The sequence below is a fragment of the Opisthocomus hoazin genome, chromosome 26 (genome assembly GCF_030867145.1).
Source record: "Opisthocomus hoazin isolate bOpiHoa1 chromosome 26, bOpiHoa1.hap1, whole genome shotgun sequence".
NCBI lineage: Eukaryota > Metazoa > Chordata > Aves > Opisthocomiformes > Opisthocomidae > Opisthocomus > Opisthocomus hoazin.
In genome coordinates, this window is record NC_134439.1 from 5,966,072 (window position 1) to 5,989,735 (window position 23,664).

At 53.2% G+C, this 23,664-nt stretch overlaps 1 protein-coding gene across 4 annotated transcripts in view; it reads left to right on the forward strand.

Annotated features, from left to right (window-relative positions):
• Positions 1-23,664, forward strand: part of MLLT6 (MLLT6, PHD finger containing) — a 45,401-nt gene that overhangs the window by 12,783 nt on the left and 8,954 nt on the right. For 2 of the 4 annotated variants that reach the window (XM_075443322.1, XM_075443320.1), the window contains exons 7-12: positions 743-850; positions 9,873-9,971; positions 17,642-17,816; positions 18,623-19,216; positions 20,647-20,828; positions 21,572-21,689. In XM_075443322.1, coding sequence (XP_075299437.1) covers positions 743-850; positions 9,873-9,971; positions 17,642-17,816; positions 18,623-19,216; positions 20,647-20,828; positions 21,572-21,689 — 1,276 coding nt within the window. The remainder of the gene's footprint in view (positions 1-742; positions 851-9,872; positions 9,972-17,641; positions 17,817-18,622; positions 19,217-20,646; positions 20,829-21,571; positions 21,690-23,664) is intronic. The other 2 variants (XM_075443321.1, XM_075443324.1) reach the window with 2 other exon arrangements.

The window sequence follows — 23,664 nt, forward strand, 5'->3', positions numbered from 1 at the left end:
GAACCCTTTTCCTGTTCTGCATAATTAGTAGACACCTGCTCTCCCCCCTCCAGCAAAAAGGAAACTTGATCCTCTTGCTACAGCTTGATGTCTCAGTGGCTCCATTGTTGCTGGCCTTTCCCACTTTCCTTCCTGCTTATCAGTGCTGTCACATACAGTGACTGATGTCTTGAGCTTCCCCTCGACGCCAGACTGGAGGACACCTTCCCTGCCCTTCAGGTACCCTCGGTATCTGACACAAACTTAGCTCTGTATCAAGTTTACTGATGCCGAGATAGGTGGCAGGACTTCAGATAGCACCTGGAGTCCGAGAACAGGGCATCCTTCCACAACCCCCCATCCCCCCGGAGAGCTGGACACTGCTGCTCGGGGGGAGCTTGTCTAAGCACCACTGCTGCTGCTGCCATTTGTCTTGTTGTTTATAGAATGGTTTCTTAGCAGCTGTGCCTGTCTTCTTACGAGCATGTGCATAGGGCGCCAAGAACCAAGGATTTGGGGAGTTAGATCTACATGCTGCTTGTGAGCCCACTAGTAAGGTATCTGCTGTGGTCCCTGTGTTGGGAACCAGGCTGGGCATCTGGGGCAAAAAGAGTTTGGTCCTGCATATGGTAGACAAGCTGTTTACTGTAACTTTGCTCACTGTAACAGTGAAAGCTGGACTCTGTAACACTGTTTGCTCTCTGTGTCTCTCTCTCTTTTTTCTCCTGTTCTCACCTCCTCTCCCGTTCCCCACTGACCTCAGAAGACCTCACGTCACTCTGGAGGTAGCTCCTTCATTGCTGGAAGAAGGAGTCGATCCACATCCCCCGCTCAAGAGAAACATGTATCCCACCACGAAAGGCCAAAGAAGGTAAGATCTGTGCAGAGTTTGTCAATCCAGAGAGGTGCACCCATGAGGGATGGAGGCGAGAAGGGGAAGAGGGTGCAGGGAGCACCAACGGGTGCTCAGATGAGCCCTGACTCTGCAGAATTTCGCAGTCAGAGATCTGAATAGTGGCTGCGTTTTTAAGCAGGCCTCTAGAAATGTGTGTGCAAATCGAGCAGCACAGCCACGGGGAGTGTGAGGCCGAGTTTGCGTGTTCAGATTATGCCAGAGGGGTCCTGGCAGAACACGCCTAGGAAATGTGCAGCTTTCCCCTTTCTGTCTTGTGGCAAGTCCGCTTTGAGGATGACTTTGTGCTCTTGTTTCCAGCTACTGAGTTGGTCTGTGTGGAAGTAGTTTGGGCTGTGGTTTTAAATGCAGCAGCTCGAGAACAGAAAATTGGAGGTTGTTGTCCTCGGATCCCAGCATTCAAGTTTTAAAGGATAAAAGGATACTGACCAGTGGTCTGCATTGTGGCTAGCAGGTTAATTGTTGGCAAGAACAATAATCAGTATAAACTAGGTAGTATTTTGTTTGTTAGATTAGGCAGTCACAGGGATACCACCTGCCTCAAGTCTGCCTGTGAAAATTGTTTATCTTTGTTAGACGTTTATTTAGAAGAACATTGCGTGCCAGATCTGACTGGTATGACAGTTTATTTAACTCTGCTGGTTAAGACTTACTCATCAAAGCTACTGCAGTGTTACAGGACATGTTAACAGCACACCAAGGTTCATAATTAACCAACTGACTCACGTGACAAATGCTCATATTTCAAGGAAAAGCAGCAGTGAACATGTAAGGCAGAATCCCGGCAGACTCCTGGGTTCTGGCAGGGGTGCAGGTTCCACGGTGGAAGGATCTGTACCAAAAGAAATGAGGAGGCCAGAGGCTAGTGAGGTATTTGTTATTTATAACAATAACTAGCCCTAAAAGGCAGGACATGCATTTTTTTGAGGATTCAGGTTCTAAGACAAGTGGCAGCAGAGTAAGAAATTTTCCCTACCTCTTGATACAGCTTTTGCAGTGTGAAGAATCCGCAGCGTAGTACAGCCACCCTCCTTTGCACCCCGTCTATTCAAAGCAGTGGGGTGGGATCTGAAACAAAAATAACTTGTATAGGGATACTGTCAGTGTGGTGGGATAGTTTTTAATACTTTATGGGCCATATCCTGGTTTTTGATGGCGGAAATCCAGAATCACTCTACCAAGCAACCTCCAGATATGTTCCACTATAGTCAAAAGCCAAATTCACCTTGTTGTATAAACGCAATTGGTGATAGCCCTGCAAATCGCTGTGCAAATCTTTCGGGTCTTGCTATAGATGTCTGGCTGTTTGCTTCTGTTTTGTTTGTTTTTGTCTTGTTGCAGTAGGCAATATGTAAATGATTTTGAATGGTAATGATGGTGACCCACATCCAGAAACAGCCCGATGGCACTCGGGTGGGTTATGTGGCCAAAGTCTGATGGATCTCAGCCCAGTCTCCAGGGGACAAGGCCATCCAGGCTTTTAAAAGCAGTATGGCCATCAGTCAATACTGACTGACGCCCTCCTGGCATGCCCAGCTGAGAGTCCATAAATTATGTGGGCAGGAAAGCCATCTCCTCCTTTATTTACAGAGGTTATCCCGCAATATCCAGTTTGAAACTCTGCCCACCACGTCCATTACGTGTTTGGGAAGCTTGCCCAAACCGTACCTGATACATGGGCAAACAAGGCAAACCTCGCTGACAAAGTGGTGCCTACCCTGCCGCCGACACCAAGGCAGTAAATTTCCTCTGCCGACAAGGCTGAAGCGTGTGGGGAGTATTTACTCCTCGTGTGTGTTCAGCTGCTGCGCGGAGAGGAGGAGGAGGCGGGAGGGAGAAAGCATCTGTGCCGCGGATGGGGAGCGAGCGCTTGGCACAAGGTGGACGGCTGTACTGGAACGTGCTATTTTTAACCAACAAGCAGGCAGAGGGGGTGGAGGAGAGGGCAGGATCGGGGTGAGTGACGGCGGCTTTGGAGAGCTCAGCTGTAATTATAACTGACAGACTGTGCGTGTCCAAGGCTGGGGACCGCGCCGGGGTTTCTGTATTTGCACAGCTTCTGGTGGCAGGGGTGGGAGCCCCGTCACGTGCCTGGCAGGTAGGAGCCGGGGAAGTGCTGCTTCCCGGCTTTGGTCGGAAAGCAGGTCAGCGCCAGGGGGAGAGCGAAAACAGGAGGAATATGGATTTATTTATAGGCTTCTCAGTGGTGCTTGCCACTATTGTTAGCCTGTGGGTTCCTCGCAAACGTGCAGAGACTCCGTCTCGCTGCTGCCTCGCCGCCCTTCCCCTCCTGATGGCTCATCGGGTTTGCGAGCGGCGGATCCGACGGAGGCCCCTTCCAGGGCGGGTGGCTTGGCAGGGCCGCAGCGCAAGTGCAGAACCGACTCCTTCCACTCAGAGAGGGGGAGTGAGCACGGAGAGGGGGTCGAGGTGTGCGAAGCAGCTGGCAGGGGCAGGGTGAGGAAGGCACTCTCAGCCTCCCTGGGGTGCTGGGTAGTTCAGAGGTCTGGGAGTGGTTATGGAGTGTGGGGAGGAAGGGCTGGGTGTGAGGCGGTGTGGGAGCAGAGACCTTTCGAAGGGGTGGCCCAAGACGGGGTCGAACCGTTCGTGCCCACATGGCTTTGGAGTACGTGACTAGCAGTGCATGATCTAATTGCACATGTTGCAGGGGAACTGGGCGTGCTGCTGTGCTGACCTGGAGTGGAACAGCTTTTTCTCGAGCCGGTCCAGCTGTGCAGCTGGCTGGGCCCGTCCTCCCGGAGCCGGAGGCATTGCAGGGGAGCTGAGCGCTCGGCAGCAGCCCAAAGCGCCCGTCTGAGTCCCAGGGCTGCAGGTGCTCATGGCTCTCGGCTCGAGAAGGAGCTCGGTGCCTGACAGCTCCCTTCCAGTGCAGGGCTGTGGCTGGTTGCTTAGGCTTTACGGTGGCAAACTCTGGCTGCCTAAATGACTAAGTGAGGGGCACAGGATTTAACCCAGTGGCTGCAGTAAGAGAGCAGAGACTCAGGATTTGGACTCCCCAGCCCTGCTGTAACACAGTTCAGCATTTGTGAAGAGTCTTGTTCTCTGTGGAACAAGGGACAATTGTGATGTGGGACTGCAAGGCATTGTCGTCATCCCCCCCCTTTTGCAGGCACAAATGATACCAACCCGAGCGTTTCCTTCTGTGCTGTCCTGAAAACGGGGAAGCTCCAGGCTTTGGGTTTTCCTCGGAACATACCAGTCCTTAGCAAAACCAGCCCCATTTATGTCTTTGGGGTTGGTATTGCAATGTGTGTGCTCTACCCTGTGGGAGCCTTTGCAGGGTTGGTTTGTTTAAAAAAAGAAAGAAGAAAAAAGGAAGAAAACAATAGCTAAATACCAAGAAAGTGCTGGATGACGCACAGAGGTTGAATGAAGTACAGATGTTGTGTCACCTATATTGTCTGCTTGAAACACGCAGAAAAAAATTACCATGCTCCACGGAATGGAATTTGTCACACCAGGAGCAGACTGGAGCACATCTACTACGACATTTTTAGGCATCTACCCCACGGAGGGAGGCACTTGTCCAGTGTTATTCTTAGTGAACACCTGGAACCCATCAGCAAAATCAGGGGACTTTTTAATTTGGTCTGTTATGAGAGGAAGGGTCCCTGCCCGGTGACACAGGAGAGAGGGGCAGGCGCCTGGAGCAAATAAGCCCAACCTGCAGTGGTTCCTCAGGTCTGGATACGGAGCCGGTTCTCCACAGTTGTAACACACCTCTAACTCCTGAACTGCTTCCCTGCCCTCCGTGGGGGGCACTTTGGGGGGTGCAGGGACTGTCTCTGTCCTGCCCACCCTGTCCCGTTGGCACCAGCCCGAGCAGTGCACGAGCCCTGGTCCCACGGCATGGGAGCAGCCGCGCAGCACAGCCTGCTCCCCGCTGCCGTTGCCTGTCTGTCTGACCCTGGTGCCAGGGGAGGAAACGAGCCAGGGATCCGGCCTGGCAGAGGCAGCGCACTGGGGAAGTTGTACTGGGCTGAAATCGAAGCCCGGTGGGTCTGGGAGGGGCTTTGTGTTCGCATTCGAGCTGGGGACGGGGGTCTGCCTCTGAGTGCTGTGTCCACGCAGACACCAAAGTGGACATTTTTTTCAAGTGGGGTGCAGGTGGCTGCTTGCAAGACCAGCACAGGTTTGTTTGGGAAGGAGTACTGAACCTAAATCTGCTCTGATCGAGCTGTAGAAGCTTTGTTTTATAGCATCCTTGACCGGCTTTCCGTGACCTCTTGTTACGTGGGTGCTTAACCGCCCCCAGCAAATCCTTCCATTAGCGGGGACTGCAGCTGTGATTTGAGAGCAGGCAAAGCCCAGCGAGGGCTGGCCGTGAATCCTGGTGTAAACCCTCTCCTGCACTCCGAGCGTGTCTCAAGGCAAGCCCGTGAAATCCCAGCATGGCCCTGGTGCTGGCAAGGTTGCAGGCAGAGGCTCGGTGTCCCTCTGCCTTCCTCCTCGCCGCGGCTGCCATGGCTGCAGCCCAGAGCCAGGCCTCCTCCTCCGGTGCGGGAGTTCAGAGAGCCTGGGAAAGAGGGAGGGAGCCGCAGAGCCCGCTTGGCTCTTCCCAGCTCTTCCCTCCCTCCTTCCCCTGCCCAATCTACTTTTAATGATCCAACTCCTGGTGTCCAGCGGATTAGAAGAGGGGGCTCGGGGAAGGGGAGACGGCGGTGGGGGGAGCGAGAGGAGCTGCGTACAACCCTTTTTGGCAGCGAGAGATCCCGCTTCGTTCCTCCTGCGCCGGGGAGCTCGAAGGGAGTTTGTGTCGCCGGCACGCCCCCGATGCAGCCGCGCTCCCCCCGCCGCAGGCCTGGCCCGCTCCGTGCCCACATGCCAAGCCCCAGCTGCTCGGTCCGGCATGGCGAGAGTTTGTTTTCCATGAAGTTTGTTGCTGGGAGCAGGTTCGCGTTCCCTGCAGCCCACTCAGCCAGCCAGCCTGCTGCAGGGAGCGCCCAGCGGCTGCAAGGTAGGGCTCAGCTTTTGCTTGCCAGGATGGGATGGGGGTGTTGAAAGGTTTCCTGCTCTAGAAGTGCATCCTCCCTCCCTCCCTCCCTCCTTCCTCCTCCTCCTCCCCGACTCCTGCTTCATGGCACAGCCAGGCAGGTCTCTGTGGGCAGCCTGGGCTGTTGGCAATGGCTGTGTTGTCTGCGAAGTTTCATGGAAGGAGGGTTTGCAGAGCAGAGTGTCTGTGTGCCAGGGAGATGAAGTGCTGGACACAGAAAAGCTGGGTGGGGAGAGGGCACTTGAGAGGCAGGGGAGAGTGCTGCGTCCCCATCCCCTTGCCCTCCCTTCCCTTTCCGCCCTGCGGCTTTTGAGGGAAGCACTTGGAGCCTTCCCGTTCCTGAAGAGAACCCACACGTTTAAAAGCCTCGCTCGGGGTTGTCTGAGGACCTGTCAACACGGGCAAGATGGCCAGGAGTGACTGAGCACCCTGGCTGTGGTCTCTGCGGGAGCCAAAGTCACCTTCCCACCAGCGCCTTGCTCTGGGGTCAGCCCGGCCCGTCTCCAAAACGTCCGTGGAGTAACGGAGTTAATTGTTCTCCCCGTTTAACACAGGGCACTGCATTTCCCCAGTAATACTGAAGAAGGTGTCAGATCCTGTTGCCCTTCTGAGTATCTGAACGTATTAGTAGATGGAGGGTGGGAGATGGGTGCTGCTGGGTGTGCAGAGGCAGTGGGCACCTCAGCTCTGCAAAGCTTTAGAGATGCTGGCTGCAGCCCAGAGAGCTGCTGGGTACCCGGTGCGGTGGGTTTCTGCTCTGCCCGAGCAGGAGGGAGGCAGAGAGCCTGGGGAGGAGGTGGTGTGGGAGAGGGAGAAGTGCGCGGTGGGCACGGCAGCGGAGCACGGCAGAGGAGCACGGTGTGCCGGTGGGCACGGCCTGGGGCTGCGTGCCGGGACGCGGAGCAGAAGGGCCATTGAGCTCCTCGTCAGGCTGCCATGGTTCTGGTTTCAAGGCAGGCCTTTGAGCAGAGCACGAAGATTGGTCTCTGTGGGACAGATTTTCTAAATAGTTTGAGTGCAGTTGCTCAGCACATGTAGTCGGGGCCCAGATCTTCAAAAGAGCTCAATACCCAGCGCGTAGCTTTTTGGAAAACCTGACCATTTATTCAAGCATCTAAATGGGAGCTGATGCATTCCAGAAATCTGGTCCCTATTGTGCAGGCTGGGTTCTTGCTGAATATGTACGTATGTATGCACTCCTACATATAACCAGAGGACTGCTCAGCTAGCAGTTGTAGACTCTGCGCTGCTGACAGCGAAGGGAGATTTTTCAGACAGGAGACAGCCAGGATTTTGAAGCTCGAGGATGTGAGTTTGGTGGTTGGCGTCACAATGAAATTGTGGGAGGTTTTGTGGTTCACTGCGGTGACAGTCAGGACATTCCTGCCTTTCCCCACGCGTGTGCACGTGTGTGTGTGTATGTGTGTGGGTGTATAGGTTCACTGTCATTAGCCAGAGTGGCTTGGCTCTGCCTTGTCTCGTCTTGGCCATGATATGTGAAATTAAATTGTTACAGTGCTGTCAGCTGGCGTTTGCAGCAGTGTATCTTACTCCTTCCTGTTGCAACTTCATGACTGAAATGCGTTTGGGATTCAGGGTCTGAAAATGAGAGAATAACCTTTGTGATATTCAGAAAGTTTAAGGACCAGGGTTTGTGCAGTTCTTTGGCAAAATGTATTGTAATGAGGCGTCTGGCTCCTGTTCTCCATTTCTGGCTTCCTTGAGTGGCACTGGCAGCATCTGCAAGTGGGCAAGCGTGTGTCCAGGTGGGGTGGGGGTCCCTGACTTTCCCTGCTGAATTTATGGAGGACTTTCAGTGACATACCAGCAAGTTCTCGCAGCCTGTGTGCCCTGGTTTCCTCATTTGTAAAATGAGACGTAGATATTAAAAACCTCTCTTCAACTCATTGAAACTCTCTGGTCTGTGCTATTAAGTGAGTGCAAATTGTTCCTGCTGTTGGAATAATGAACACGGGCATGCACATGGTCTGTGACGAGCAGCTGAACTAGCTGGGCCAGAGTTTCCCCATCTTCCTGTCCTAGAAGACCCAGGAGACTTAGAGTTTATAGCACGAGAAGCCCCCCAAGTACTTAAAACATTATGAGATTTAGTAAAGATTTAATTTTAACTTGTCTTTCGGCACTTAGTCTGTAGAAATCACATTTTCAAGCTTTCCTTATTCCCTGCCAAAGCTGGAAATGTGTATTAAAGAAAGGGAAAAAAGGAAAACAGATTCTTGTAAACTGCCATAGCTCTGGGAACAGAGGCTTTAACAGATACGCCAAACACCAGCCGCCTTGTGTTAAAATGAGGGATGTTAGCAGTGTTGGCTGGGCACTCAGCAAGTGCAGTGAAGCTCTAGGCTGGTTTTGCCTCCTTTTTTTCACCAGTTCATCCCAGTGAAAGCTTCCGTGGCATCGTGGCAGGTTTACACTGGCAGGGTCACTGGTAGCGCAGTGAAAATTCAGCCAAACCCACATTGGAAGGAGCTGATTTCTGGAGCGCTTTTGCTTCACCTCTGCTTCACTTCATGCCTGCCTTCTCCAGCCTTTTCCTCCTGCCCTGTCCCTCCTCCTGCCCCTTTTTTTCCCCCATTTAGTGTACTGTTTCCTAAGCTAATTGTTCCACTCTCTTCTCCCCCAAAACACACAGTGGAGCTCACGTATTTGCTGCAATTGCATCTTCCCCTGACAGCATCCCAGCTTTGGCATGTGCTGGCAGCCGTAGCCTCAGGGCTTTGCCTGCGTGAGGAAGCAGTCAGCATCCCTCTGGAGAGTCGGTGAATTTTGATGGGACTGTTCCATTCCGGATGCACCTTTGGTCTAGACTGAGGACTTTAGCTTCTAGAATAAAATGCCCGTGCAAGGAAGCTGTACCAGAATAGGCGTTCTTTCCCGCAAGAAGGTCTCGAAGACAGGAGGGTGGATTTTTCTAAGCCCTGCATCTCGTGCAGGTGTTTGTCTGACCGCAGCTCTCTTGGTCCACACACCAGTGACTGCACTGGGAAGTTCGGAACACAGCACAGAAGTTTCTGCAGCTTCAGTAAAGAAGGCCACATCTTTAGGTGACATTGGTAGCACGGACGAGCTCCTGTAGTCAGCTGGGTGTGTTCTCATGGGAGCGTGCAGCTGAGGAAGGCAGGGAGGAAGCAGGGCTGTGTGGTGGAGCGTGCTCTGCTGTCCGTCCGTCCCATGTGCCAGCTGGCCTGGCATCGTCACGCCCCGCTGACTGGAGGTTGCAGAGGCCTACATTTTCAGTCCTTTCCCTGCAAACATGTGCTTTAGGATAAACATCGAGATAGCACTATGTAGGGAGAGCGTCCTTGGTTACAGTCTGTTCCTCAAGAGAGTATAAAATCAGGATGGGTGGGACTCGGTATTTCTTAGGCCATGAGGTTGCCTTGCTTTGCAATTTGAAGAATCCCATTTTTCTGTTGGGATGGGAGATGTGGGGGATCTCTAGGTTAGGTTCAAGCCTAGGTTCTGAGGTCTCCAATGACTGATCTCTTTACCTGTGCACGTGCAGCACGTGCTGAAATCAAGATTCGCCCACTGTTTGTACAGGGTGGGTCTGAGAAACGCTACAAGAGGGTGGAGAGTGAGGGTAAGGGGACACAGGGTCCCCTTGGGGAAACAGCGGGAGGAGAGCTCGGGTTTCTTGAAACCAGCCAGAGCTTGTTAAGTCCTTCCCTGTCATCTTGCCATGAACTGATTCGGGGGCTTCTGTTGATGCTCTGCACTCCGTGTGTTGGCTGCAGCTGGGGCAGAGATAGTGGGACGCTTCCAGCCAGAAGCTGGGATGTGGGGGAGGGGATACTGGGCTCGTGTGGATGGGTGGAGAAGGAAAGAGGAATATGAATGTATGGTTGTAAATCCACCCCTACACACCCTCCTTTCTTTTCCCTTACAACTGCTGTTCTCAGCAGTGAAAGTTAGCCTTCCAGTACTTTCTGATTTCTTTTGCAGAGTCGGAAAGACAAGGAAAGACCTAAACAGAAGCACAAAAAACGCCCGGAGTCTCCCACCAGCCTTACCCCATCCTCAGTGCCCGTCGCTGCAGAGAAGGTACCAAACCCAGGATGTGAGCGTGTCACTGCAGGGTGGGGAGGGAGGGCAGGGGCACTAGCTCTTGTAGGAAGTGGGGAGGAGAGAGCAGAGGAGCAGAGAAAGGGCTTTTGTCCGTTTATTTTGATTCCTGATTCGTCACATTCTTGCTCTCTCTGCCTGACTCCCCACCTCGACGCCCACCTTGGGAATTTAACGCGGCAGCTGTCTCGATTTCTGTCAGCACTGACGACACAATCATGGAGCTAAACTCCCAAGTGATTGAGCTGTAAGTGCCAGCCTGTTTTGCAGCAGATGTTCAGATTTGAAGCTCTCGTGGAATAGATAAATATCCATGCTTTGGCCTTTTCTGCTGCTACGTTGTAAACAGCTCAGGCAGGTGGGTAAACCAGGCAAGGCTTGTGGGAGGAGATGTTACCCTTAATTAAGCAAACTGATATAGCTGAGGGGAAAAAACCCCAGACAATCTTAGAAGCACATCTTCAAAGTGCGTAATAGAGGTAGCTTTGCTGTGCAACACAGTGTGAGGTTGGTTTCTATTTGGTTCCTCCATTTCAGGAAAATCCAGGCAGAGGGGCAGAGTGTGGCACGGTGTGGTGGCCTGCTTTGTTCCTGAGGTGTAGAGGCAGTCCAGTTCCCTGCTGGGAAGATGTTGCTTGTGTAGGTTTGTCTGCCCAGTGCCCAGGGCTGGTGGGGCACAGTCAGGATGTCAGTGTATTTCTGCTGCTCACTGCTGAAGTCATGCTGCTGACACGGACTCTTGCACCCGCCTGTAAATCAGGATAGCCCTGAGCTCTCGGTAGTTTGTGCCAGCCCCAAACTCCAGCAGTGCAGAACAGACGCAGTGGAACTCACCTCGAGTTTGCACGCAACGAGGTGAAGGTCGAGCTTGCAGTTGTTCGGGGTCATGGAACAAGTGAGGTTACTCCAGCACCTGGACCTTTGGAGTTGTACTCTCCTCTCTGTAGTGGGAATATAAATTAATGCAACTCCTTAGCAGGGCTGTTCTGGTGTAAGTGAGAGTAGGACTAGGGCCAAGCTCTTGCTAGAACAAATAAACAACGTGTCCCAGGAATGTCCTTTTGTGCACAGAAATGCTGCTTGGAAAGGCTTGCATGTCCTTTATGTGGCAGGACTGCCTTGCGAAAATGAAAATTCACAGGCTAGCAGTGTCTGCGTATGTGAGAAGCACTGCAGGGGCAGTCTGGAAGAGTGAAAGCTCCTGCCAGTCCGCACAGGGTTGCTTTGGGTTAGGACTGAAGAGGATTTTCTCTGTGCTATGTGAAGCCAAGCCTGGAAGCAGAGCGTAGATGTAGGTCAGAGCCGAAGTGGCAAAGCTGCTCTCGTGGTTCTCAGGCTGGGAGAAGCAGAAAGTTACAGCGGAATGGAGCAGAGGAACAGCCTCTGGGCTGCAGTCTCTCTTGATTTACCTGTGCTCAGCTCTGGCTTTTGGGAACAGCACATTCACCCAGTGAACAGAGCTGTGAGGAACTGATGGCCTAAGAAGATTATTTTCAAGCTGAACTGAAATCCTAAACCTGACTCCTGGCCAGGTTGTTAGACAATTACCCACTGTCTCCTCCAAAGCCCTGCCAGACCTGTATAAATAAGGAGGGAAGGGTGCAATTCAGTTTTACAGGCAGCTTTCAACTCTTTGTAAGCTAAAATTCAGGAGATCCTAATTACTGTAGCTGTACTTGAGTGACAGGGTTTTAGTGTTTCCCCAGGGAGTTATTATTAATCCTCATAACAGAGTGTGTTTCCCTTGCTTTTTTGTGCGTAGATCCCAAAGTATTGTTCAAACTCTGTTACCGAAGGTACTCCCTCCAGATCAAATGTAAGAGCTGCTCAGCAGCCTGCTAAAACCCTGCACAAACCCCTCAGGGGTAGTTGCTTTCTGGATGGTTGCACCAGTGTAGCATTGCACAGGTTAGACTATTGTAAAACCCCGAGACACATTAATGTAGCATGTCCAAACAGATTTCCTCCTGGAAGCCAAAACCAGCTTTGTCCTTTCTGGGTCTAAGATTAGTACAGCTTGTCCCCGTGGAGTGGGGGGTGGGTAGGGTAGGGTAGATGCAGCAAACCAAAAGCTGACGTTCATGGTGTGACTACGCAGAAGAGCATTGCTAGTCCCTGCTGTGCCACGGTTAGAGTCTGAAGAGAGCTGGGGTCTGTTCCTCTCCTCACCACTTGTGTGAGCTGGGGCAAATAATTTATCGTCTCCATGGTCTTCTCCAAGTTACCCAATGAGCCAGAGCATAAACTCCCCAAGGATAATCCCTGCAGGTGACACAGCCCCCATCTTCCGTGGGGAGCAGCTGGCTGAGAGCAGATCTCAAAGACCTGCAGCAGTGGGGGCAGATGGTCGTGTCCAGGCTCCTGGGAGAAGGACGCTGGCCCGGAGTGGCCATACAGAGCCCTGGTGCAGCCCTTGGTGTCCGTGCCAGACCGGTGCTGCCAGCTCACCGTGCTGCTCGCGCCGTGGCCAAAGTGGCACCACACACACTGAGGCCAGGCTCCAGTCCTGGTGCGCAGGCTGTGCTGGAGCAGGAGCTGGGCTGGAGGCACTGAGCGTCACCGGTGTTTTGGGGTTGGCAGTGAGGAGCAGGAGCATCAGTCAGACGAATCAGCAGAAGGGCCCTGGCACCGTTTGCTCCTTGGGCACCAGGACTGTGGGCAGATTGGAGTGTGGCACCAGTCACCAGGCCAGGGAGAGGTGTTCCTGGTACCTGAAGCCTTGCTCCAGTCTGCTTCCAGTTTGCTTAGCCTAAAAGGAGCCTGGGGCAATAGACATCTGGGCCCCAGCATCTGATGTTGCTACCAAAGTCCTCCGAAGCTTTCAGCAACCCTTTAATAATGGATTTGCAAAACTATTAGTCCTATCTGGTAGGCCTTTTCAAGGTACTTCACCAGGTTAGGCTGACAGCAGTGGAACTAGGTTTCATTGCTTTGGAGGAACAGTGGTATATCCCGGTTCCTTGTTCCCTTAGGCAGCCTGGCCTCTGTGTTCACATTTTTCTTTAATTGTGCAATCCAGATTTATTTTTTGTTTCCAATTTTCACCTAATACATCGTCCACCCTGTGCTCCACTCTTGAACCATTTAGTTATGAAGAAGATCCCTTGATGTGGTTTCAGTCTTCCTCTTGAAATCAATAATGCTAGACCTCTGACTTCTGCCAGATTTTTGAACATCTCCTTGAGTGCTGCCCTGCATCTTCTAGGAATCTAAATACCGTTGATATCTGACACTTGGACTCTGCCAGGCCCCCGTGTCCTGTCTGTGCAGTGACAAGCTCTCACTGCCTCACTCTTGTCTGGCGGATAAACATAACTGAAAGCACCATGGTGGCCTCGGCTCTCATCTACACCGGAAAGTGAAACTAGGGTGTGAATTCACAGCATGCAAACGACTTCTCATAACACCTCTTCTGAGCTCTCCTCCTGCCTCAGAAAAGTGCCTTTGGGTGATGCGATTTTCGTGGCTCTCAAAGAGGGGCGGGAGGTCTTGCTCGTGGGGCGCGGGAGCGGCCCTTCCAGAGAGCACGCAGAGCCGCTGACCTGCTGCAGGTCCCAGGGCTGGGGCTTTTGGGGGGACTCGGGGGATTGTAGAGGGTGGATTTGTGCTGGATAGAGGCTCTCACTCGTCGTCATGCTGGCTCCTTGGAGCTCCTGCAGACTTGCTGGGGAGAGGGAAGGAGGCAGAAAACATCCCCTCTGGGTAATAATTCCTGGCTGTTTCATGTGGTCTATCCAAAAACGCCAAAATGCTGCCAAGTAGTAATGCTTTTGAACAGCCTGTTGGAAAGATGGCATTCATGGAGCAGGCCCGGGGCAGAGGAGAGTTTCTCACCAGGGAGGAGCAACGAGTCTCACCAGTACGTATTGGGAGCCAGGGCTGCTCCAGCTCTGCAGTTACACATCGCCAGACAAATGCAGGAGGCAGTTTCTGTGTTCGGGATCTCTCTGTGTAGCTGGCTCTGGCGATCGAGGTTAGAGAGCAGCCAAACGGCAAGCAGCGTGCCTCTCCCCTCCCCCTCAAATGCCCCTGGGGAGCCGTCCTGCCGCTCTCTGTTGCACTTGCAGTAAATCTGCAGGATTGCAAGCCACCCCAGCTGCCTGCTTCTGCCAGCTGCAGACATCGTGATCACTTGTTGACACACACTCACACATGCTATGTGTTTTGGGCTTGCAACATCTGGCTTGCTCTGGGTTTTGTAACCTAAGCTGTGGATGCCAAGGTCTCCCCGCACCCACCTTCTCCCAGTCAGGTGCTGGAGAGGGAGCGGAGCAGGGCGAAGAGTTCACGACTGCAGACACCGCTGGAGGCAGGGAGACTTTCCAGGTTTCCCACTGTTATTTGAGCTCTCGGCATCTATCCGGGACTGGCCTGGAGCTGACAGATCCTGGGAACCTCTACAAATTCACAGTAGTTGTGACGGGGTAGGGGTTTGTGGGGGAAGGCTGGTGATTACCTCTGCTAATCAAAGCATGTCTCAGCATGGATATTTGCAGTAAGAATCCCTGAGCCTTTTAGCATCCCTTGTCCTGACATGAGTGGGAATGTGCTAGTGACATCAGGGACTTAAAAATACAATCTTCAGCCCATCTGTGTCTCCCACCCCCACCTGCAAAGAACAGCGGCACGGAGCTGCCTGATCTTGAGATTGAGGGAAGGAGGGACATGGTTAAAGCTGATGAGTGGCTCAGACACAGAGGTGCTGGAGCTCGTGCCCGGAGCTGGCGATGGAGACTCGTCTGACCTCTCGCTAGTGAGCCGGCGTGGAAAGGCAGCTGATGCTCACAGCCTGCCTGCATCCAGCACATCGCCCGGTGGCGCGTGGGCTGGAGGAGCTCCTGCTCTCGTCGCGTTGTTCCTCGTTCGTGTCCTCCCTGCTTCCTCTCACCAGTAGTTTAATCCAGGGCAAAGCCGCTCTGTGTTTCCGACGCGGCGCCAGCCTCTCCCACCCCTTCTGGATTGCGTCGGTGGTTCCCTCTAGGAGCTGGTCCCGCCAATCAGGAGGCAAAGAGATGCTCTTCTGATTGCCCATAAATAAATGAATGAATGAAGAGCTTGGGTGCTGCACAGTGGCACAGAGAGGCCAGGAAACAGGTACAGCCCCTCGGGGGACAGCGAGCGTCGGGGGGAGGAGGTGCGTGCATGCCTGCGATGGGGTGCCCGCGCGACTTCGTCTCACTGCTCCCGGGTTGAGGCAGGACTTTCCCCGTCACTCAGCTCCAGCTGGGGCAGCAGGGTTATTCTGCTGACGTTTTTCACTCGGCTGCTTTAAATAGACCTTCAAAATGTAGCTGCTGCCTCATTTTGAAAGAGAGCTCTCAATTCCTCAGTGCTTCCCTTTTTCTTTTCCCTCTGCAGCATGCCCTCCCCCCACACCTGTTTGCAGCACACGACACGGTGGTGTTTCTGCACGCACGCACACGGATTTCCATGCTGGAGAAAAGCCGATGATCCGGAGATTGAGACCTCCGTTTATGCACAAGGCGAGCAGCAGGCATGCAGGTTTCTCCAGTCCGGCTCCCTCTAGGCAGCAGCCCTGAGCTGGAGAATCTCCTGCGTTAGGGAGGCGAAGGGACTGCAGCCCTCGTTACTGTTATTAATATTGGCATTATGGTAGCAGACCCCTCCCCTTCAGATCAAGGCCGTGTTGTGCTTGGCAGTCCACGTGTGTCTCCTGGAAGGCTCCGCTGCCACACAGAGCTTGCAGGCTCCACGCAGCAAAGTGGGAAAGAAATAGAGGTACAGAGAGGGGAAGTGATTTCGTGTGGTTTCAGTTTCCCTCCCTTTGCTCCTCAGCTGCAGTGCTTGGGCCCTTGCCCCAAACTCAGGCTCTCTGGAACGGCTGCTAGAGAAGGGCCCTTTGTGGTCAGAAGGGCTTGTGGTAGCACCGTACAGATCTGTCTGCCGTGACCTGTTTGGCAAACAATATCTAGGATAGCATTTGGCAGGAGGTGGGAAAATCCTGCCGTGAAATCTCTGGGAGTCTCTCAGGGAGGTCTGCGAGGTCAGATCAGCCCTGCAGGTGAGTGTCTGTCCATCCACCGCCGCCAGCTGAGCCAGCTGCGCCTCTCTTCCCCTCCTCCCCCCCTGCTTTAATTTTGCAGTGAAGATTTATTTCCCAGCTCAGCTTTCCCCCTTCCACCCTGCACTAATTCATTACTTGCCCCGCACTCCCTTCCTGACGCTCTGGATTTAGAACATGTCTTCTCATGTGGTTTCCCCCTGCTCTTCTGTGGCCTCATGCACCTTGTGCGGAGCTCCAAAGAGGTGAATTTATGGGGGGAAAATTTGGGGCTTTGCATTTCTGCTGAGACACGAGCCATCTTGTTCCTGCGACTTCGTGAGCAGTCTCAGGACTTCCCATAGCCCCCAGACACCGCTCTCCTTTCCCTCCTCAGGCAGATGTGGAAAGTCGGAAAGATTTTCATGCTCCCTCTGAGCTCGTAAATCACGAAGGCTTAATCTCCTACATCCAGGAGTCTGTGATGAGAAAATACAGATTCCCCCTCCTCTCCCCCCTAATTTCCACCACTCCCTTCCTCCTGTCTTTCATATTCCCGGCACATCTGGTGTGTGTTAGGCTGCCAGCTGTTGCATTGTGCGGAGTGATTAAACCATGTGGGAGGAACGAGGAAAGATTTTTATCTGGGCATTCATGAGTCTGCATTACAGCCCTTTTTTCTTTAGCTCTCCCCAAGAAGAGGTCATCTGGAGTCAGGGATAGTGGAATGTGAGAAAGGTATTGTGCTTCTCTGTGTCTTCCTCGTATCTGCTTAGTAAGAAATAAAAGGTGTTTGCACTAATGTACAGGTGTTATATTTTGGGCTGTAGCCCAAAACTGGAGCTACATCTATACTATTGATTGGTTGCAGTGATGTCTTGCAAGAAGTGGCCTTTGAACACTGCTAGTTTGGCTTTGAAGTGACTTGAGGGTGAAGGCTTCATATCCTAGCGTGGGTGCCCCGGGGGATCCGGTTTTCGGTTCATTCCGCTCTTCCCCTGCTAAACTCCCACACTTCTCTCTCTCATCCCAGGCTCCTGGATTTCCTAGCATCTGGCCAGCCTCTTCATCCCCCTTGCTTCCCTGTCTCCTGCAGGCTTATATGGGGTTTGGATAGCATCTGTTGCTGCGTGGTTAGATGCAGTTCTAACGATGTTGCTGTGAGATACTTACCGCAGTGGGTTTGGAAAGCCCTGGGCTGGCAGTGGATGCTCTGGGGAACCCAGGGAGACTCCCGTCACAGGACAAGGATGGGCAGGTTCCCCCAGCTGGAATGACCTTGCTGAGAACAGCACACCTGAGAGATGCAGCTGAAATATGTGTTTGAATCCCAGTCAAATTCGGGTTTTGTTGAGTCTCAATAACCTTCTGATGCAGGGAATCTCTGATGGCTGTGCCCTGATTGTCAGTGCCCTCTTTAATTTCCTGCGGTTAGATGGGATGAGCGTAATCCCTAGGAATATAAAGCCTGGTGCCACCAAGCAGCAGGAGAGGGAAATGTTGGTTTTCTCTCCTGAGTAACATGACCTGACCATCACTTTGTGGGCAGGGGGGGCAGTTACTTCTCTTAAGGGGAAATTGGTGAAAAGAGCCCCTGCTGTGGCCACATCTGGCCCGAGGGAGTGACCTCTGTGTTTGCTGCTGCCAGGGCTCCACCAGCCACCATGAGGGGAGCAAAGAGAGCTCAGAGGTCGTCCGGTCGGATGTGAAAGGCAAGAAGTCCTCCAGCCATGGCAGCAGCCACAAGGGGAAAAAGACAGGAAGCGGGAAAAGCTCGGTCGGCTTCAGCTCAGCTTCGTCCAGCGCGACCTTCCAGCCTGCAGGTACGGGGTGAAGGAGAAGCACAAGAGGAGGGGATAATGGGGGTGATGTTTTGCTTTGCTGCCCTTTGACGTCTCTGGATCTGTAAAGATACCCATTCACCGGCTGATGCTCTGAAACTTTGCTGATTGCTATTTCTTTAACCCTTTGAAGAGGAAGAAGTCTTATTGCTATGGGAAAAGTCTTATTGCTACGAATTCCGTGCACGGAGGGAAGAACTGAGTCAGATGAGTGTTACAGCTCCCTTCCCGTGCAGGCCTGCTGCACTGCAAGGCAAAACAGATCCAGATGTCTGAGCGGAGGGAGGAGGGAAGGGATACTGTGTGCAGGCAATATGGGCAGCACCTGCCCTCTCCTCCGTAGGTGGCACTGTCTGCAGCAGTGTTTTAAGGAGTACTAGTGGAGAGACCTGAGCCAAAACCTGGTATCCGGGCTCCCCTGAGCTTTGAGTCAAAGCCTTGCAGGGCTCCCATCTGCTCTGACCTTGCTTTTTGAGCTGTTGTCGTAACAGCGAGCGTGTTTCAGCTCCATCAGGGCTGGAGGGACCGTGGTGATGCAGGGCCTGGAGGAGCAGGCGCGTGCCCGTTTGGGTGGGGTGAAGCTGCTGGTGTGCACCTCTTGTGCTTGCTAGGGAGCATCAAAGCAACAAGAGGGGCAGCAGGGCTGGAGGGCAACAGAGATGTCCTTCAGCTCAGTAACGAGCCTGTCCCAGAGGACCTGCATGGTGACCATGCTTCTGTTGCCTTGTGGGCTGAGTTCCTGCCACCGCGAGCCTTCCTATATCTGCTTCCTCTCTGCTTCCCCCCAGGTACCTCCTGCAGCAACCTGCAGTGCTCCCAGGACTTTGTGACGTTCCCCAAGCTTGAGCAGGACGACGAGAAGTACCGGAAGCCTGTCTCTTCCTCATCTTCTTCCCACTGCTCCCCTCTGTATGAAGGCCAGAAGGGGGACATCTTTGAACAGAAGGTGATCTTCTCAGGCTTTGGGTCCATCATGCGCTTCTCCACCTCCACAGTGAGCCAGCAGAGAGGCCGTGATGCTTCTCCCGTGGACTATAAGGCCTCGAACCCTGTCAGCGGCCCTTCAGTGGGGAGCAGCGGGACCAGTGGCAGCAGCAGCAGCAGTCACAAGCGCATGCCGTCCCTCAGCATGGAGGAGGGAGAGGTGCTGAAAGAAAAGAAGCACAAGGGTAGCAAGAAGAACAAGCACGGGCCTGGCAGGCCAAAAGGGGGCAAAAGCAAAGAGATTTTGGGTGCCCAGCTGGCTGGGTCCACGTCCACTTCCTCGTCACCCTTCTCCGGGGGCTCTCTTGTTAGCTCCGGCATCGGCAGCTCTTCACGGTCCTTCAGCCACCCGGGGAATCTGCCCAGCCTCAGCATGGAGTCCCCGCTGCTGGGTTCAGGTATGTTCTGCCTTAGGGCTCCAGGTGCGCACGGTTCTCCCCAGCTCTGCTGTCTTTTTCATCACATTTGGCTGGTGTCTGGACCTGTCTGCACAGAGTCCAGTCCCTTTCATTCAGTCCCAGGAGCTATAAAAATCCACATCTAGGTCTCCCCTTTCCATCTTGGCCTTCATCCTAGAATCTCCTCCGGGTCAGCTTCTTTATCGTTGGAGGTGGGCTGTAGGTATGAGCTTGGGGGCATTTCAAACCCTTTATGCTCAAGTGCTGGAAAACCTGAGCTAGCCAGAGCTTAATTTCCAGAGCAACAGAGAGGGAGATTCCCAGAGCAAACCAGAACAGCCACAGTCTGACCCCAAATGAGGGGTTCTCGCAAGTGGTTCAAGTTTAACCCCTCTTTTAAAAGCAAAACCTCTCATCCTGGTCTTACTGCGTCCACGTAGGGTTGGGAGACTGGCACACTGTTAGCTCTGCTGAGAGGCTTGCAGCCTTGCCCAGCCTGCGTCCCCTGCCCTGGCCTGGCAGGGATAAGGGCAGCCAGGACGAGTGGCAGGAAGGGGTTAAGGCAGCAGGCAGAGGAGGGGCCTGCTGCTCGGGGCTGAGGTTTGACACTGTTCTGGCAGCAGAACTTGTCGTCGGGTCTATTGTGGGTTGTTTGCAGATGCTTCAATTTAGGTCAGATTGCAAGAAGGGGGTATAATTTTGTTGTGTGCGCCTGGGAGCCCTGGCCCATTTGTCTGCACTGCCTGAGAGAGTAGAGGAGCTGCAAGAATTGATGCAACTTCCATAATCACAACCTTAGGCCAATTTTTTTTCGCCTTCCCCCTGGAACAACAAAGGGATGTTTCAAAGAGGGAGGAGGCTGCCTGTTCTTCTTCCATTCTTCTCTTTCGGAGAGATGTTGGCAGGGCTCGGAGGCTTTGGGCACTGCCTCTGCCACACGCCTGAGCCAAGGGGAAGTCCCACAGGTCCACTCCCTCCGCAGCAGCTCTCTCCTCTCCTCACCCTTTCTTCCTCATTTATCTGTCCATGCCGCAACGTGGTCCCTGGGCATCGTGGAAGGGGACAGGTTAGCTCAGCAAGAGTGTGGTCTCTTGAATGCCACGGGCAGCAGAGAGTGGGACTCTCTGAGCCCACTATGCCCTGCTGCCACTGACTTGTGCCTGCGGTGAGTCACTTCATGCTGTGATTTCTCTGTCGGATTGTGTCGGAGTGCGGGGAGCAAACGAGAGGGGCAGGGGCAAGGCTGGAAAAGTTTGTGATACCTTTTGGTAGCAGGGTTGTGGGCTGTGACCACCCTCGCTGCGTGCCAGGCTACGGGATGCTGCAGTGCATGCTGCCCTTGGTCTTGTGCGTGGGTGTCACCGTCCCTTTCTGAGTTCAAGCCCCGCAGAAAATCGGCTGCTTCTCTAACACGTCTCCTCCCCTTGCAGGGATCTACACCAGTAACAAGGACCCTATTTCCCACGGGGGCGGAGTGCTCCGAGCTGTGTGCAGCACACCCCTCTCTTCCAGCCTCCTGGCACACCAGGGCACCTCGTCCCTCCCGCAGCTCAACCGGTCTCCCTTTGCTAGCACCATCCCAGCCTCCTCCTCCTCGGTCTCCACCACACAGGTAAGAACATCAGGACTGGGAGAGGGACGGTAGTTCAGGAGGGCAGGAGACAGAGCAGGGCCCGTTTGTGGGCACAGCAGAGTTGCTTTTTCCACTTGGGAACAGCTCCTCTTCCGTTGGTTTGGAGGGGAGCTGCCAACTGCAGCTTCGCTTGGAGTCGGTAGAAAGATGGAGGCAATTTTGCATCGCAGCCCACGCAGCCGGCTTCGGGGTGGGAGGAACTGCAACCTGAAAGGACACGTTGCTTTCCGTGGAGTGGCAGGGGAGCGCAGGCGGCGCTTAGGTAGCAGAGGCCTGGCTGTCACCGTGCGCTGTGTCCCCCGTACTGCTCGTCCCCGGCTGCTCGGCGGGATCCTGGCACCGGTGCCAGCCCTGCCTTCACTCTGCGGCACAGATAACGCGGTGGGAGGGCTCGCACGTCCCGGCTGGGTGGGCTGTGCGTGTGCCAGGAGACAGAGCTGCGTCCTTTGTCGGGAGCTCGATGTGAGAAGTGTTTTACAGGGAAGAGGGAGTCAGTTTAACAGCCTCAGTGTTAACATGGCTCATTCAGACCTCTTGGCTCTGAGATGGGGCTGGGAAGATTTCAACTGTCTAGCGAGACTTCCAGGGAGATATTTTTAACACTTTCTCTCATGAGCAAGCTGGGTTCAGGAGTCAGGAAGAGATGGAATAATGAAGTTATTTTCCTCTTGCGTTTTTGAGAAGTCATTTCTCTCTCTCTCCCTCCTTGTTTTGCCATGTAGGTATTCTCACTGGCAGGTTCAACATTCAGCCTCCCTTCCTCGCATATTTTTGGAAGCCCCCTCACATCTGGGCTATCAATCAACCCACTCTTAAATCAGTCGGAAAGCAGCCGGGCAGGTACGTGAATCAGAAGGTATGTGAGTTTGGACTTCCAAAGGGGTCTCCCTGGAAGAGTCGAAACAACTGCATCCGTAGTTCTCCAGCTGCCCTCCCTGCTTGCCCCCATCCCGTGCGTGTGAGAGCCAGGGGCTAGGAGAGAGGGACAGTGGCTTTTTCCCCAGGGCAGGGGGTGCTTGTGTTTGCCTTAAGGATGTGCTGGCCTGCAGTCCTGGGAAAGCGTATCTGCTGGTGTGTCCACTGGATAATGTGTGTCCCTGGACATGTGCTGGAAAAGTGCAAGAATGCAAGTCCTTCCCTACAGAAATTTGTTGTCTTTATGCACACGAAAGCTGTGCAAACCTAGTGGAAACTGCTGTGAGCTTTTGCTTGCTCAAAAGCAGTTAAAAGTTTTTGTTGTGGTTTTGTTTTCTGACGGGTTTTTTTGTGTTTTATTTTTAAGTGAGAGCTATCTCACACTCTTTAATTTTTGTCTTCCATTTCTGTTTTGAGTTACTTTCTGCCCTTCCCCTTTGGCTTTGTCATGAATACAGCAAAATCCACTGTTTTCAACTTCCAAACATGAACGTGCCAACACCGAATTACTCACAACTGCTCATTTTTTCCCACCGAGGCAAATTCATTTTTCTTGGAAAATTGCCTGGTTAATAAGCAGGAAACTTGAAGCATCGTAAGATTCCTTTTTTTCCCAAAACAGAGCGGGCCTGGTTTTTTGTTTGCACTAGCAGTTAAACAAAAGCACCCTCCTGATTTTCAGATGTTGCAGTTAGCGGTGCAACTGTCTCGTGCTCCCCTAGCCCGGAAGGTTGGTGGCTCAGCATGCTGGATGCTGAACGCCTGGGAGGTAAACCTCTGCCCAGTGTCACCCTGAGTGACAAGGACTTTAAAACACACAGCCCTCATTAGAGGTGGCTCGGAGTTCTCCGGATAATCTGACACCAGTGTGCCCTTATTTGCCTTAACCAGTGTGCATGCCTGCATGTGAAGCATGAACGAACACGTATGCTTACTGATGACCTTTGCAAGCCCGTGGAAGGTGCCTGTCTGTCTCTCCGTGTGCCGCTGGCAGCGTTTTGTCTGTGTGTCCCCGTGGCAGCTTGTGTCTGCTTGAGCGCGACGGGAAGGTGACTGCGCAGCTGACCCCAGTGGGAGCCAGGGCCATTGCACGGGAGCTGTGAGTCAGGAGCGATTCAGTCACCTGGAATTAAGGAAGGAATGGAATGATTCAGAGAGTTATTCTTCCCTCACGGCGATCGACAAGCGAGAGATGACCCAGTGCCGCTTCCCCTTTGCTGGTATTTTGGCAAGGTGCTGACAGGAGAGGGAAGCGAGTCAACTGGCAGGAATAGCCCTGTGGTTCAGGCACAACACGGAGGCTCCGCAGTCGGGGTTCTGTTCCAGCCCTGCGGCTACTAATGAATGAATCATGTAGGCAAAATGCAGCATACACAGTGCTCAGAAAAGCCTGATCCTTAGTTTCCATTTCCAAGATTGCTCTTTCTGTTTGACTGGGATCTCAGAAGCTTCAGGACGTGGGTCTTCCAGTTCCAGGCAGCCTTCAGAGCAGCTCCTGGGCTTTGTCACGTTTAGGGTTTGTCCGTCACTATCTCCTCCTGCTGGAGGTAGTGACCCAGAGGCTGTTCAGCCAAATTCACCTTTTTTCCAAGGGGATTAATTAACATGCATTAAGCCTCCTGTGTGGGCCCATTTTCACTTAAAAGCGCGGTGACTGCTTTAATCCCAAATCGTTAAAAGTTCTAAGTAATCCTGCCTTGCCTTTAACTCGGATGATCTTCGCTTTGTCTGTGTAGACAGGTCCCATGGAGATGTAGCTTTCATTGCAGTAATATCTGAGCTCTTCACAATTTTAACGTGATGTGGGGAAATGGTGTTACCCTGTCTTACGGATGGGGGAACTGAGAATCTGTTATTGCTGATGCAGGTTGATACCAGGGTGCCTTTGGCAGTACAGAAA